Genomic DNA, 17,176 nt, shown 5'->3' with positions numbered 1-17,176 from the left:
CTTTGGTGTACCCAAGAAAATGCAGTGACAGCTGACATTCATGATCTCCTTTTTAACACAAACACATTCAACCACAACCATTTATTGCATTGTGACAAAGCCATCGCAACATAACAGGTCAATATTACATCAGTTATGTCATGAATTGAGAATGAACATGACTGATTTCTTCAAGTTAACATGAACAACACATATTCCATTGTAGTACCTCTTGTTGCTGATCAATATACCATAAATAATGCTTTAAATGGTACACTTAGGGAAAATAAAAAAAACCTATGTTAATGTTATATAATAATTATGATAATCACACAAAAATGCACAGCATGACATACACAAAGGGATCAAGCAGGTTGATTTGGGTGGTGTTCATGAATGAAATCTGCCAACATGCAAACATTCTGCTTGATTCACATGCTAACTGCGTTCTTCCTACACAAGTTAATGTGTAGGAATGGAATGTCTGGGTGATAATAGTAAAAACAAAATCGTCATTGTCATTTGGGGCAATCTACATAATCAAAAGTTGTGAATGACCTTGGCTTTTTTTCTCTGTAAATTTGTAAGCTGCTTCAGCTCTTTTAAGTTGTACCACAAAATGTTGCACAGTGCAATACAGTCAAATTCATAAAATATTTAAGGTCTCCACATTGTTTTGAATGTGGGAAAAAAAACTTCCATTTCAAAAGAGAATAAATACAGTATTTACATCAAAAAAATTTCCCAGAAAAAAATAAGGTATTAAAGCCCTGTTCCATACAGTGAGTTATGCTAAGGCAAAATAATTGTTCATAGGTGGCATAAATGTTGAAATGAAGATCCCTGGACTAAAACGTTAGAGACATACCAATGACCTGTTTATAACATGTACCTATTTACATGTACTGTACATTCAGTAACACTTCATCTTAAGTTGCCAAGCTTCCTAGTCAAACCCCCACCCCATCTCTTTTTTAACCAGTATCTTAGTGTATGTGACATTTTGATGTGGGGTCTAATTCAACCCATGTAGGTTTTAAGTGAAATAATCTGTGCAAGGCAAAATAAATACAATGACAAACTATACAGTTAAGACAATCTAATGGACACATTTGCTGATGTTGAGCAGCTTTCATTTTCCTTTGCTCCATTAAACGCATTACGGTGTACCACACGATGAATCAAAAAAAGCAGTCATTTCCTGTACTGCCCAGAATGAATCATAAACTGCAGAACTATTCATCTCCATTTTCAGAAGTACAGACAAGTAAAATATTTCACAGTGTGACCAAATGGCAACACTTTCATGGAATCCACAGACAGTCAGTAATAGCTTATTTAGCATTCTGTGTCAACAGGCCACAGACTGCAGAAAAGGGTAAAAAAAAAAAAAAAAAGAAAAACGATTCTAATTAGAAATCATGAGGTTGCTTTGTTTTGTGTTTTGAAGGATGCAGCATCTTCCTGAAAGCTCAACCTAAAAAAAAAACGATGTCCCACGATTTTGATTCCCTAAACATAAAATCTGTTACCCAGGTTGAAACAACAGAAAGAAATGTATTAACACAGAGAGAAGCCTGAGTCTGGGCTTGCTGTTGTAGTGTAGAGAGCCTGGCACTGTAGTTCACCGCTCCCCATTCTTCACCGTTCGTGCCTAAGGCTGGCCCAAGTAGTATGTCTATGCCAAACTGCGTGCAATGGGAATTTTATCCAGCCACCACAGCAATCATGAGCAGTGTGTATATGTGTGTGTCTACTTGAGTGAGCATGTGAGTGTTTTCATGTGAATGGAAGATATGTTACAATATTTTACACATTTCTGTTTCATTTTGGGGAACTCACTGTATATACATGACCAGTGACTTACAAAACGTGCAGCTGGTTACTCAATTGCTCATGTATTCGTTTAATTTGCAGACACAGCTCACCTCTGCAGCAAGCTTTTGCCTTACGCAGTACCACTGCAATCATTTCATGGGTCAGTGGCAAAATAAAAATGTGGGCTCAGTGGTTTGTGTTTGTGAGAGAGAGATAGAGAAGAAGAGAGTGTGGGTGTTGCTTCACATTTCACTATCCCTACCCGTTTGGCCGCTCTCAACTTCCTCAGGAATCACCACACTGCTAAAGTCTTCCCACCCACCCACAGCCTCTGACATGCCACTGTTATTGCCTGGGATCCTTCCTTTCAGCCCCTTCCCTGCCACCTCTAGCAACACTGTGATACCCCAGTGTCAGATTTCAGGCATGAGAGAAACGAACAAGTTCATGGAGAGGGGAGAGGAGTGGAATAGAGAAGTTTGAGGTTTTCCCCACGCAGCCATTGCAAGCCTCTTCAGTCTTTCAGGTAGTGCAGTGCAAAGGCTAACTAGGTGCCTTTCAATTATTCAGAGATTTAAAAGATGTCCTGGTCCAGAGGCAAAAAAATTGGATTTTGAGAACTATCTCAAAACTATCTGAACCTGTCCTTTCCATCCCTTTCCCTCACTGGTAATGACACATTGCGACCTAACCTGGTCCCATCCCAGTCCCTCTCAATTGAGTTCCCACCCAGATGGTCTCCAATCTTAGGGGCCAAGGGCTCCCTCCTGACGGGTGCTGCTCCAGCAGCGATAGCTGCCCCTGGGGGTGGTTGAGCCCGGGGGAACTGCTGGGCATCCAGCAGGTCCTTATACTGGATCTCGGGGCGGATCATGCGAAGGCAGGCCTGCCGCGTGGAATTGTCCAGACCTGGATGCAACTCATAGCCGAGGATCTTCACCAGGCCACTTTGGAAGGGCCGGATAGTTTTGTCACGAATGCGGCCGGCCTCCACAGGCTTCCCACCATCTCGCAAGCACACCCGTGCCAGAACCTCTCGCCGTGTCCTGAGGAGAATCACCTCTGCCTCCATCCGTACCCTCCCGAACCGGTCCACTTCCTCCCAGAAGGTGCGGTTAAACGCTTGGTACAGGTGCCAGTCCAGGGCATTCCAGTCACGTAGCTTCAGCCTCTGTTCGTCGGTCAGGGCCAGGGCTGCACCCAGGTTGGCCTTGCTCCCCCAGCTCCCACCGTCGGCGGGTTTGGGCTGCCGAGCGTTCAGGCTGAAGGACACTACAGCATCCAGTGGCCAGCAGAGAGCATGGCGCAGGAGCACCATAGACTGGTCAAAATACTCCGAGACCAATATCAGATTGAATGACTTCCTAATCTCTGCCTCACCACGATGTGCTAGGGCAGCTGTGTAGTTAGCATTGTGGTCCAGGCCAAAGTCAAACCAAAGCAAGTTACGGGCATAATGGTTGTTGCGCAGCCGTGGGTCGTAGTAGCGCCGGGGGTCATTGGCAAAGTCCCCCAGGCCCTTAGCACGTTTGAAGGCTGGGGCCACAGCTTTGTAGTAGGCATAGGAGGACTCCGCCAAAGCCACGGGGTCTCGCACGATGGAGAAGTAGAAGGTATCAGCAGGCATCACCTTCTCCACCTGAGAGACAGTGAAAAAAAGGGATTCTTAAAAAGTGACCAATTACAGTTTCCAATATGCAACCTTCAATCAGGGATTAGTTATATTACTGTTAATCTGAAGCAGCTGCAAGCAACACTTTTTGAATACTTAAAGTACACTTAAAGCACACAGGTCTGGATCGTCTATTATTGTTCTGTTTCAGAAATTAAGAAAAAAAGCAAAATACATACAAAAGAGGTACAAAATGTTTCTCTGACTCTCTTTTGGGCACTGTAATCAGTCAATTAAGATTCTTATTAAATAAAACAAGAAACATCCAAAGAGATGGGCATTCTACCAATTTATGTGTGTGTGCACTGACCACTGAAGGGTAGAGATGCACTTTTAGGCCAGTTCTGGCAGACTGACAGCATGAAATGGTAACATTGCTTACAGCAGCTTTTAATCTTTATTAAAGGCTATTTAGAGAGAAAAAAAACATGTGACTCACAAATACATGAAAAACATAGACATATATTTTGACATCATTGTTGTAAAACGGATCAGACTGAGGCACTATACCACACCTCTGGCTTGTTGTAGCGCATGTGGTTGCCCATAATGTTGAACTCCAGCACACGTGGTCCACGGTACCCTTTAACCCTGTGCGCATTGAAGAGAAGTGGGTAGCCAAACTGGTAGCCTAAGGGCAGAGCGAAGCGCAGACCTCTCTCCTCCCCAAAGCGGTACAGCATGTTAAGGACCGTGCTGCTGGCTGTCTTATGGGTCTTCAGGAACATGACGTGGGTATGGGGCCTGCAGGGGCCCATTGGGGAGCCGTGCGCATCCTCAGAGGACAGGGGGAAGACAGAGCGGGGCCTCTCCTGCTGCATCCAGCTGGGGGCAAGAAAAACAGGTTAGGTTTGCTGCTTAATGACAGATAACAGGAAGAAGGCAAAGCTGATCTGCTCTGTGCTAGGACTGAGCCCCACACCGGAAATAAGCAACAAAACCACTGTCTAGTGCACAGCAGTCTGTGGTTATGAGGGAGAGGAAGGTGCTTGCACACGCAAAGATGAAAGTTCCTTTTTGTTGCTTTCATGTTCATTTGTTCATACTTTCTTATTTGATGGAAAATCAGTGTAAGCTATGAGGGGGAGCACAAGAGAGAAGGATGAGAAAGATATCAGTGTAAGCTATGAGGGAGAGCACAGAAGGATGAGAAAGATCACTGGGCATTCTCTGACCTTTTGTTAAAGAAGCCCAGCAGCTGTCCAGTGAATGCAATGGCCACAAACACCAGCAGCGCCTTCCAAATAGGCCCCAGCCGATGACACCCCAGCCAACGCATTCTCCTGAAAGAGGAGGAGATTGTTATATTAAGTATGTGTAACATAAACAGCTCATTGGATGATTCCTACTATGATTGTTTTTCATACATTTTATAAAGGTGTTCCTAATTAAGACTGCATTATGTATTTAACGTCTTTGAGGAACGCCTGGTACACCAAAAGGAAGTTTTAAAAAATCTGTACTATGTAGATGGCAAACATAGTTGGCATCCTTTAATATTTACAGTCAAAACCATGACTCCATTGAGGCACCCCCATCCACCAGGTTGACGCTGTCAGAGCTCAGTATTTAAGACTTTCGGGCATAACCTACCACACACCAAACTCGAACAGATCAGTCAGCTTGATTGTTCGTTCGTTCGGAGCTCCGTTCGTTTTGACTACTAAGATCGTTGATCTTAACAAAAAGGGGTTGAGTCTAAAGATTTAGGGTCTCGTTATGTATCATAAGCACTCGATTTTTGGGAAGAGGCGGCGTTGTTTTACACCTGCTGTAAATGTATAGGTTGGCATTATGTGTTAATACCACGGCTACAAAAGGTAAAGACAAAATCTAAATTATATAATGTAGGCTGTGGTCTATCAATGGTCAGTCTGCATAAGCGCGGCCTTTGTTTTGAGGAATATTTATTCTCTAAAAAAAACTATTATGTCGATCACTTCATAACTATGAGGTCGTAGTTTGATAACACAGCTCCTGTTGTGTTTTTGTCCCTAACCCGATCAATCTTACCTTGCTCTTCGCCTGAAAACCATGATCGAACCGGCCCGGTGTCTGTGGTGCGCGGCGCTTGGCGGCTGCAACCACGGTGCATCTCGGAGACTACAGCCGTAAGTGCAGCAAGACCCACGACGTTACTTCGTGAATTAATCGCAAATGCATAAAGAAGGAAGCAGTGGTATTTCCTAGCATATTAAAGGTGAACTTGCCATTAATATCCGCTTGTCTGTGACCATCGACGAGCCTCCGACTTCTTATTAAACGCAGTTTCTGATGGTGAAGGCAGCAGCAGGCTTTGTGTGTACGAGCCTGGCGAGTGTGCACGGGTGGGGGCGCAACGAGTGTGGGCTGGTATGGAAGGGGGGTAGGCTGAGATTCGTGCACATAGGTTACAGTACAGGGTGCTGCTGCTAGTCGCGCTGTGACGTCATGTCTCTCAGAAGACGAAAATCAAGGGGTAGCCTACTGGACCCGGTAAAAATAAGGATCACAACTAAATCGTGACAATCAATTTATGTTTACAAAACAATTCAACCAAATGTAAGATCACTTAAATGAAATGGCCCATAGTTTTCTCACAACAAGAGTTTCCACCAACAACAATACTGTAACTGAATGCACGATAAAATATATCTAAAAGATATCGTTTCAAAATAGTACATTATTATGTACTGCATGCATCTTTTCAAGTCGGGGAAATATAAATAAAAACACAGTATCAACATGTAGTCTATGTGGAAATTGTCTTCCTATTTCCTTTCAGAAGAAGTAAAAATATGAATGTAGCCTACGCTAGCCTAATGAGAAGAGGAAATATTAATGAATGTCTACAAAGGCTGCATAAACAGGCTACATCAGATTATTATTAGCAGGGTTTTTAACAGGAATTAGCAGGAATTCCAGAAATTCCAGACAATAAACTATGTGATGTCATGCTGTGCTAACATCATACCCCATGGAAACAGCAAGAGCACAACCTTGAGGAGCAACAACACTGTGCATCAAATATGCAACATTATAGTCCGTATTACTCTGAGTGTGTATATGTGCAAACTTCTTCCATTTCATATGTCCTAATAGAATACATTGAATTAGTTCATTTCTGATGTTTGCAATTTAGCCAAAGCACTTTTAATGCCCGAGATTCAGAATCAGATTTCCTGCTAGTCCTGCTTTACATATAGGGTGTTCCGCACTGTTACTCACTCTGATCTCACCTTTCAAAATGTATACCTGTTCCAACAGTTCCTCGTCAAGAGGCTAATCAAATCAGTATCAGGTTTGTTCCTAATCCTCTGATGGATTTGTCTGTAACCACACTGCACAGCCCGAAAAAGACACAAGGTGCCTTTAAGTGCACGATGGGAGACACTTGCTCATGAAGCACTGGTGCCCAACTGTTGAGTGTTTAGCCAAGGGTATTTGATCACACAGTTTCACTAGACAAACTAGCTACCTCACATCACAGTGACATTCTTTCAGAGGGTCCTCCTGGAATTCTGTAACTCAAGCAGACCCTGAGTCGCCTGAGGAAAACCTAGACCGGCCTCTGAATGCTAAATATAGGGCTAAAGCCTCTAATCGTGTGACTGTGGCTAGGCCTCAGTACGCAGTCTTAGGTCTTACCAGCTGCCTCTCCTTGTCCAGCATCTGTGATGAGGATTGAAAAAGATTGATGCTAATGTGCCACAGCCAACTCCTTTGCACGTGCTCAAACCAGAGATCTTACTCTTCATATTTCTGTTCTGTTTGTATTTAACATCATTAACAATAGCCTATGTTTGACCTTGTGTATGTCTGTAGGTGTGTGTTTCAGGGTGAGGAAGAGAACACATGTGAAATCCCCGTTCCTCTTTACCACAACTATTATTTCTTTACCACACCTATTATATCTAAATTAGCTGTGGCTTCAATGATCAACATGCCCATTTGCTGCTCAATGAAGATTTTTCAGGTAATAATTTTTCAGGTAATAATAATGTGTAGTCAGCAAAGCTCTTATTTTTGTCTCATCTGAAAGAAGCCAGCTGTGAAAACATGTGAGTACCTTCATTTGTAAAATACAATTCGTACCAGAATTGTAAATTATTCTTGTGCTTCTTTGTCACATATTAGCCATAGAAACGTGGTGAAAAAAAATCAAGTCTACTGCCACTGTAATTCACTCAATCCACATTCCACAGTGACAAGTCTGACATATTTCTCCCTTCTCTGAACCTTTTAGAAAAAAGAAGTTGGCTAGCTTGGACTGACAGGGATCACTGTCCTGGCCCAGATTCCATAGCATAAATATTTCAAACAGCACAGTCCCATCTCCGTTGCTGTTGGTGTGTATTATTTAGCAGTCTAGCGTGGTTTACAGACAAGAGGCAATACTGGAGCAGAGATGGTTATCGCCTTGCTTTCATCGTATATACCAGAACACAACTGCATAGTGGAAAGTTGAAAACTCGATGCCAAGTTCATATCTTTGACAGTAACATTCAGGTGCACAGGATCTTTGTTTTGAAGGGGCAAACTGCGCATTTGTGTTGGAGGTTTATTTGGAGTGTAGTGCATCATCACTAACTTTATTCCTTCACAGAGTCATGATACAAGTCATACCCGGTTCTTCATTTGACCTGGCTCTATGCTAATGCCATATCTAAAAATGAAGTGTTAGAATGAAGTTTATGCCATTGTTTGTAGTATTTAAGCCAAAAGATATTTGTAAAGTTAACACATTAAGCATGTTTGGTGAGTTTGTCAGTATTAAGCGTTGTTAAGTTTATACATCTACAACAGTCACCAGCTGGTTAACTGGCTAGAACCTAAGGAGACATTACACACTTAGTGCACTGGGTTTACATTTTTTGTTTTTTTAAATAAAAATTCTGCTGTCACATTTTCTATCCTAAAATACTGTGAGAACATGTTATTCCTTGTTAACTACAAAACCAACCAAAACTTAGTGGTTACTATGAAATAGGATCAGCCCAACAAGATTATAGCCCCACTAATCGACCCAATACCAGAGTAATCGGTTTAATGCCAAGGGGTGGCAACAACGGCTGTCCAAAGCTGTAATCATGTAAATATATGACTGTTAGGAAAATATTGGTGGCAGACATAACTTTATCAAGTGACTTTCTTTAAAAAAAATTTTAAAAAATCTGTGAATTAATTAATTTTGTAAAGCGTGTTTTTAGTAAGAGCACCTTATGCTATATGATTGCATAGCGGAATTGCAGTGGCTTGTCATTTATGGCTGCAATCTTTACAGAGCGTCTAAGTGGCAAATGATGGCCTGGTCAACTCAAAACGTTGCTGTTAGAATGTGGGCTAATCTTAACTGTTGTTGCACTTACCTTCAAAGTCTTCTTCAAATGATCTCTGAGAATAAAAAAAAAGAAGGCTAGACGGTATCTTCTTAATTTCAAACACCGGCGTTGCACCCTACAATCCTTCGGTCCTCTCCGTAAAGTAGTGGGTGAAATATCTGTACTATCCCAGTACGCGCTCCTCTCACCGCGGGTAGAAATCTTTGCAGAAAGTTCAAACACATTCCGTCTTCTCGGTGAGCACCTCGAGACACAGAGAGACGAGGTAAACGTAGCGGTCTTCTGTGACCAGTCCTCGCCCCCTGCAATCAGCGCATTATTAAACACTTCTGTAGCCTACACGCTATAGCCTGAAAATCAATCCTACTCTCCCTACCCTACCCCCACCTCCAAGTCTGTCACTGCTGTAGCCTACGTAAACTACCGCTCCGCGACTTTACCCCTCCTTCACTCATCTCTCTGTACAGCAGGCCGCCGTCTGCATAGGGAAGGCCAAGTTATAGGCTACTTACTGTTATTACTGTTATGAATATACTTGTACATTTCTTTTGTCGCGATGATTGACATGAAGTATATTTTCTAAGTACCCTAAGCGAATCGAGTTCAACCCTCAACCCCATGGCGCACACATCGGCTATTGGCTTTAATACATAAACATACACTACATAAAAGTATATCTAAAGTTATCATAGTTAGTTCTTAGATTGCTATTCTCTACCCTTGCCTGTAGCCTACTGGTCATTAAGGTCCTTTAGCCTATAGGTTGTTATTTTTGCTATTTCCATACTGAAATATGCATGATGTTAATATCTGACATCTCGAAGAACTTCTGGTCGCTGGTTGCTAAGCCACTGTTTCTCCTCCCCCATCTGTTCTTGCACACAATATCCCCCGAAAACAAACGAGTCATTCATCTCGGTGCTCCCGCGCTGCTGCTTGCTAGCTGGAGATGATGAATAGCAAAGGGGCAACAGGGATCACGAGCACCACACGAGAACAGAAACGGAGGCCTGGTTCTTGAATGGGCCATGGCGAAAAAGACAGAGTCCAGTACCTACAGACCCACAGGTCTCGGCATTTGAGGGCGCTCAAAGGGCTGTTTGTGATTTTGTCTGTTTTTTCTTTAAGTCTACGAGCTGCAGGCTATTAATATCCTGCCATGAGGCTACAATGTGTTTTCGATTAAACCGAGTTTGTTATTCTCAAACTATTTCAAGTCGTCAGTACGTGTGTATGTGTGTTTGTGTGTGTGATAGAGAGAGAGGGTGTGTGTGTGTGTGTGTGTGTATGAGTGTGTGCCTACGCGCCCGTGTGCAAGTGGCCTAACCGAGGAATGCTGACTAGGGATCATATTATAGCTACTCCAAAACCTCAGCCCAGACAGTTATGTTTCACATGTGTAACTCATTCAGCTCCCACCAACCAGTCCCTCAATTAATACCACCCCCCTCTCTCTGTCTCTCTCCCTCTCTCTCTGTCTCTCTCTCACTCACACACAACCACACACACACAAACACACACAAAGACAGCCAGAATGGTCTTGAAATGTAATAGCAGATGACAGGAAAAATGGGCTGCATAGTTCATTGTCCTACCTCATCTTTCTCCCTCTCTCTCTCTTTCTCTCTCTTGCACACACAAACACACACTTAGTGGAGAGACAGAGAGACTTGCATTCATTGTAGCATTCTTGAGATGATACTGACACCTAGTGGTTAACCAAAATATTGATAGCACTCTTCTAATTTTCCTAAAAACCTCACACTGAAATAGTTAGTCAATTTACCAAAAAACATAAGTGCAGCTGAGTATAATTCACTTCTTGGAGGATCTTGGGATCGACACATACAGCCACGGAAAAAATTGAGAGACCAAGTACCAATTGTCCTGGTAGAAAACTTGCTTCCTTTTGCTCTGACAATGTTTCCCAACTGAGGAGTGGTTTTTCCAGCAGGACAATGCTCCATGCCACACAGCCAGGTCAGTGAAGGTGTGGATGAAGGACCACCACACCAGGGCCCTCTAATGGCTAGCTCAATCTCCAGACCTGAATCCCATTAAAAAAGTTGTGAAATGTGATCAAGAGGAAGATGAAAGGTCACAAGCCATCAAACAAAGCAGAGCTGCTTGAATTTTTGCGCCAGGAGTAGTATAAAGTCACCCAACAGCAATGTGAAAGACTGGTGGAGAGCATGCCAAGACACGGTTAAGGTCAAGGTTATTTCACCAAATATTGATTTCTGATCTCTTAAAACATTAGTATTGTCTTGTTTTAAATTCATATTTTTTTTTACATTTTTCTGTAAATAAATGCTGTAAATGATGATATTTTTATTTGAAATTTGGTTGAAATGTTGTCACTATTTTATAGAATAAAACATAATGTAAATTTTACTCAAACACTTGCCAACAAATAGTAAAACCAGAGAAACTGATAATTTTGAAGTGGTCTATTCATTTTTTCCGTGGCTGTACATGCTTATCTTTACATCTCCTGTTCAGCATTTGTGCTAAGTGAGTGTCATGCATGCACTCATGCAAGGCAGCTGAAAGGGGGAGGTTAAAGGTCAAGTTGTCATATGTTTTTACTATTTGTGCTACAGTAAGTATTTATCAAGGTGGCGTCAAAGCCATTGTCTTCAAACACACTGCTTAAATATATATATATTTTTTAACCTGGGCCTTATTTTCCTATCTTTTCGGGTCAAAAATCATTCCAGTGTTTTACAGAAACTGTAACTTCCAAAACTGTAGAAACAGTTATGTTCTGTTTACAGTTATTTAGATACGTACATTATTTATTTACAGTTATTGAGGTAAAATGTAAGAGGTATATCTCTGTAGGGATCCCCTCCATGTTGTCAGAGACTTAAGAAATCCTGAAGAGTCCTAATAATGTCCATTCGCATTGGACTTCTTACCTTGCCTTGCTTTCAAATACAGAATGTTTAAAACTGAGATAGAGATATGGTCAAGTACATTTGTTTCATCATCTTGATCAGAATTTGTTTCGTATATCTATGCAACAACATGCCCTAAAATGACTAAAAAAAACTAAATTACATTTGTTCCCCTTGGAATCAAAAGTCATGAACTGCTAAGCCATTGTTCACATGGGTGTGAATCAAACACTTGTTGGCCTGTAAGGTCAGTCCTATAGAAATGTAATGTGTCTGAAGGTGAAGGCACAAGTTCAGTCCTATAGAAAGGTAATGTGTTTGTAGGTGTAGGCACAAGTTCAGTCCTATACAGTAGAAAGGTAATGTGTTTGAAGGTGTAGTCACAAGTCCAGTCCGGTAGAAAGGTGTGTATCTGAAGGTTTAGGCACAAGTGCAGTCCTACAGAAAGCTAATGTGTTTAAAGGCACAAGTTCATTCCTATAGAAAGGTAATGTGTTTGAAGGTGTAGGCACAAGTGCAGTCCTACAGAAAGCTAATGTGTTTAAAGGCACAAGTTCATTCCTATAGAAAGGTAATGTGTTTGAAGGTGTAGGCACAAGGTCATTCCTATAGAAAGGTAATGTGTTTGAAGGTGTAGGCACAAGGTCAGCCCTATAGAAAGGTAATATGTCTGAAGGTGTAGGCACAAGTCCTATAGAAAGGTAATGTGTTTGAAGGTGTAGGCACAAATTCAGCCCTATAGAAAGGCAATGTGTTTGAAGGTGTATGCACATGAACTGTCCCCTGCCCATGTCTACCCATACCAATGCCTAGGTCACTGCGCATAATCTAGTATCATAGCTAGTTTATAATCAAATTAAAGTTTATAATCTCTACATTTTCCTCTGGATTAATACATTATCTGTCTATCTATCTATCTTTCTATCTATAATCAAAGATTTATGCTTCTATAAAACTGAATAACCTTTTGGAATGTCATATTTTAAATGTAACTGATTAACTCATATAAAGTATCAAAAGCACTTTATGAAGTCAATTTTTATTTAATTTTCTTCTCCAACATTACTACATCATCACAAAATGTGTCATTGAAATCACCAACACTGTGATTAACATCTTGTCTTGTGATCATTACGAGAGGAAAAATAACCAAGACATTTCCAACACACAATTCATATCATAAAAATGTTGTTTAACTCGGTCTTCAATATGAGGTACCAATTCCACTTCTTTCTTCTTGTAATGTACAAGGATGAAGTTCTCAGATTGGGACTGTCTAATCTATAGAGTGATCTATAGAAATGCATAACATCCCCTGTTGTTCAACAAGGACCAGCAACCTAAGCACAACAAATGTTATCCCTCAACAGATGCATTACACAAAGAGGGATTTCATACAGCTTAAAAACATGAGGATACTTATTGTAAATGAAACATAAAAAAATATATATAAACATGCAGGAGGAAGTCCCTAAAAAGCTAAATTGATTAGAACATCACATGGAAATGAATGAAATGCGTTTGATCTAGTGACTTTTTGAGATCACTAAGTATGGAGATTCTCATGCATTTAGAAGGAGGTTAAAGGTTTGTGCTGTGTCATACGGCCCTCATTCAGAGCATTGTCACTGAGAGCACTTTGCCCTCATTTGTCTGAAAGACACAAAGCAAATGAGTACACTGCTGTTTAAATGAAGCTACAAGCCTTTTGGGAACCTGACCCAGCTACTATTTCCTGTCCATTCAGAGGGAGAAGTCTCAGTGCTCAATCCTCCCGGGAGATAGATGGGGGGAATGGAACATTGCTAAGAGGAGGGCTGAGATGACAAGTGTGGGGAGGAGGGCGCAGGATGAGATCCTTGCCCCCTCACCATGGCCTCCACATTGAGGGATCCCCCACTGGGAAGAGGGGAGGCAGGGCAGGGTGAGCGTGTCCTGGCTGGGGGCAGGGGGAGGGGGAGCTTGAAGGGGAAGGTCTGTCCCTCTCTGGACCACCAATCCACCCCTCATTCAGTAGGGAAATTCCAGGAGAGGGGTGGGGGCTGCTGGGGCTGCTGGGGCCCTGGGGTGTTGGAGGAGGAGAGGGCGAGGAGGGCAGGGAGAGAGAGAGGTGTTGCTGCTGAAAAGCAGCCGATGGAAGAGAGAGGCGAGTGGGGGTAGGGGAGAGAGAATCTGGGCTGTTGCTACGGCTACTGCTGTTGGGCCCTGGACTACCATTGGCTGTGCCTGTGGCCACACTCTCACCACTGATAAGGGGCAAGGACTTCAGCAGATGGTTGAGCAGGCGGGCACCAAGGGTCTTGTCCATGCCCGGGCAGCTGAGGAGCAGGTTATGTACCTCATGCATGCACTGGATGTAGCCAGTGCTGTAGCGCTGACGAGAGTCAAAGTTCATGGTGGAGTTAGTGTCCCCTGAAGAACACAGAAAGGAAAATAAAGGGAGTTACTGAGGACCTACATTTTAAAACAGATTTTCAAGGTCATGATACTGTAAATCCATTCATTCTCACCTGTTCCATGGCCCCGTTGTAAACCGTCCATATGCTGTACTGTAATTTCCAGAACATCTGCCTTCTCCAGTTTGGATTGCTTTAAACGAAATAACAACCATTACAGTTATCACGGTTTTCCCTCTTACAAAATATTTTGGGAATTAGTGTAAAAATAACATAATTACAAGCGAAAAGCAGATTTCCATATGCACACACAATGCTATTAAAACAGTTTGTGAAAATATGTGTTTGCACACACACAAAAGATGTGTCTGTGTGTGGAAAGAGCTGCTGGTGCAACAAGTGGGCCAACTCACATCCAAGTTGTAAGCATCCACCATGATGCCCTTTAGCTGCTCAAGACTGCAGTTTATTCGCTCCCGACGTTTCTTCTCAATTAAAGGTTTTCGAAGCTAACAGAAGAGAAAAGCAGAGAGGATATTCACATCAAAATGTAGAGCTAGATGTTTAGCTAACAAAAACATTATTGCCACTGATTACACGAAAACCCTTTCAGACTAATGTAACGCATTTCAAAGTGGTTTTAGTTAATTTGCCAGGTGGAAACAACACCCATTTAATCAAACATTTGAGCCGGATACATACAAAGCACTCCTCTATGTATTCTGCATTTTACAGTTACTGATTCCAAGCAATCCACGAGCGCCCCCTAGAAAACACTATGGGCACGAGGAAACAGTATCATCACGGAGTGTGCTTCTCTCCCTTTTCACAGAGGATTTAAACAATGATACACTAAATTTGACTAATTAATTCAACGTCAAAATAGAACCATCCGTAATTGACATGTAGTCTACACATCCACCTTGACAATCTGCACAGAAATAGGGCTGACGGCTTCTTGCGCCAAACTTAACAATAAAGTTATCGGTCGTCCATAAAAGTTTGACTATTCTGTAGGCTGTGGCCATTTAAGTCAACTGTAACCTATGCTTAAATAGCAAATAAAATAGTTGTTTCCCCCCAATATGTGACCTTCAAATAATATAATTAACAGTAGAATTGTGTGTGTTTCTTACCTTGCGTTCTTCTTTAGGGGTGGAATTCTTCTCAGGAACATTTCCAATGTTTGAAGGCGTCATTTTCAGATTGTACCTTTTATTGTAGCCGATAGGCCGAGCAAATGTGCCAAACGCTATCGACGTACTTTCTGCTCAGACTTAAAAGACACCTGATGAAGTTTTGTGGATGAGTGAAACTTATAACAAATACGACGAAATGTAGGCTAAGTATCCCATTTACCCCCGTTTTATTTATATACACCTCCCCCTCCTGCCTCCTCCCATTACAATTAACATGATAATGTATGGGTGCTCAAATCGCACACTTTCCCACAGTCAGTGAGGGCAGGCTTAAAGGGAGGCAGTTCCACGCACAGACAGACACTCCAATTGTTCCACTTTAATGATTTATCATTTGGTAAGGGTTAGGGTTCTCTTAAGGTGAGGTTGAAATAAAAAAAGCTAGCTATTTAGCTTAAAATTGAAGTGGCAAAGAATGGGCGTAGGGATACAACAGTAATCAGACCTCGATCTTCTTTTATTTCTGACTTTCTTACTCTTTGCACCCCGTGTACCTATTGGCTCTTCGGGCTCTGCTATTGTCTTCGCTTTTACGGACACACTCCAGTGAAGCGCGTTAAGATCTCTTTCTATTCTTGTCCCTCCGTAATGACCCATGGGTCGCTAAAGAATGGGCAGGGTGTTAGAACTTTAATGGCCATCTTAAGCATTTAAATCCGAATTAGTTTTTATTTTCTTTTTGGAGAGAGCTCCAGATCTCTAATGGGTTTATCCCATTGGCAAGGTTACATTAAAATTCACATTGAAGCTTGATGTTATTCATGAACCGAGTTGTGGCACATACGCAGTGTATAGCCTAATGACATGATGTTAATCATTATTGATGATAATTTCCTTCGTACGTTTGACTTCACCCTCTCGCTCCAGTGGCAGCCTTCTCAGAACCTTAAATAACTTACAATTGCTGCAAGCTTGATCTGTGCTGTTTACTCTGCACGTGTTTAGTAGCATCTAATAAGACCAACATTTTTGAGGATGTTTGCCTCTTGAGTCTGAAGACATTGGCCAAAGCTGTTTTGCATGGTTAAGATTTTAGATTTTTTTTGTTAAGATCACCAACCTGTCACATTGAATAGCTTCTTTACCTTGTACTGCAGATAGCGTAGATGGGTGTTATCTTTACAGTAATCTGTGCTCTAAAATGACCTTAGTGGCTTATCTAGGTATCTAGAAAAGATGCGAGGAAGTGAGCACTGTACCAATTGAACCTGCACAGTAGTATCCCATCGTCTCAAATGGTATGAGGCCTAGACGACGATTACCAATGAATGATACTACAAAACATTCAGTGCATACCCTAATCTTTCTGAAGACAAACAAATATAATATTTGTAATATTTAAGCAGATTTACCAAGAATCCATTGTGGCAGTTGTTTACAAATTATAGCTGAAATTAAATGTTGAAAGGTAGCTTTTGTTATAAATTGACTAGGCAGCTTTCTAGCATTACGGGTGAGTGTTTCGACTGTCCCATGGCAATTAGTCCTTGTGTTTATGAACTAATTATGGAAAATATGAACAAGGCTACTTAGATATGATTGATCATCACTTTTTTTAGTAGGCAATCAAAACAATATATAAATACAAGTCACATGTTTTCAGTCACTAGATTTTTGTGCGGTAATGCAAGAAGCAAAAACAGTACCAACCGCACTTGGTCTTCCCGACTATTTGATTAATATGAAATGAAACCTGCATATACATTTAATGATCAGGGGTGCTTGTCTGTATTTTGTGAAAGTTGTGTATATCACTGACTAGTCGTCTATTTTTATATTTATTGCATGATCTATGTTTTACGTGGGATTAGGGTCATGCACAACCTCTTGCCCATATAGTTCCAGTTTCCCTGCAGTGCTGCTTTTGCACGTTGTGGACTGAAAGTGTATC

The 17,176-nt window shown here is 41.7% G+C and overlaps 2 protein-coding genes across 2 annotated transcripts; both read right to left on the bottom strand.

Moving 5' to 3' along the window:
- Positions 1 to 2,255: 2,255 nt before the first annotated feature.
- Positions 2,256 to 5,565, bottom strand: gal3st4 (galactose-3-O-sulfotransferase 4). Its single transcript, XM_080838870.1, has 4 exons — positions 5,483 to 5,565; positions 4,645 to 4,752; positions 3,985 to 4,294; positions 2,256 to 3,436 (listed from the first exon to the last, which is right to left on the bottom strand). Exons 1-4 carry the CDS (start codon positions 5,503 to 5,505, stop codon positions 2,429 to 2,431), a joined length of 1,449 nt encoding a protein of 482 aa, XP_080694996.1. The 5' UTR covers positions 5,506 to 5,565; the 3' UTR covers positions 2,256 to 2,428.
- Positions 5,566 to 13,557: 7,992 nt separating this feature from the next.
- Positions 13,558 to 15,285, bottom strand: her8a (hairy-related 8a; the record flags this gene model as incomplete). Its single annotated transcript, XM_080838702.1, has 4 exons — positions 13,558 to 14,102; positions 14,201 to 14,279; positions 14,500 to 14,595; positions 15,223 to 15,285. 4 exons carry the CDS (start codon positions 15,283 to 15,285, stop codon positions 13,558 to 13,560), a joined length of 783 nt encoding a protein of 260 aa, XP_080694828.1.
- Between the last annotated feature and the right edge of the window lie 1,891 nt (positions 15,286 to 17,176).

The sequence above is a fragment of the Sprattus sprattus genome (assembly GCF_963457725.1).
Source record: "Sprattus sprattus genome assembly, chromosome: 5".
Taxonomy (NCBI): Eukaryota; Metazoa; Chordata; class Actinopteri; order Clupeiformes; family Clupeidae; genus Sprattus; species Sprattus sprattus.
The sequence above is the reverse complement of the archived record's forward strand: the minus strand, read 5'-3'. Positions and strand labels throughout refer to the sequence as shown.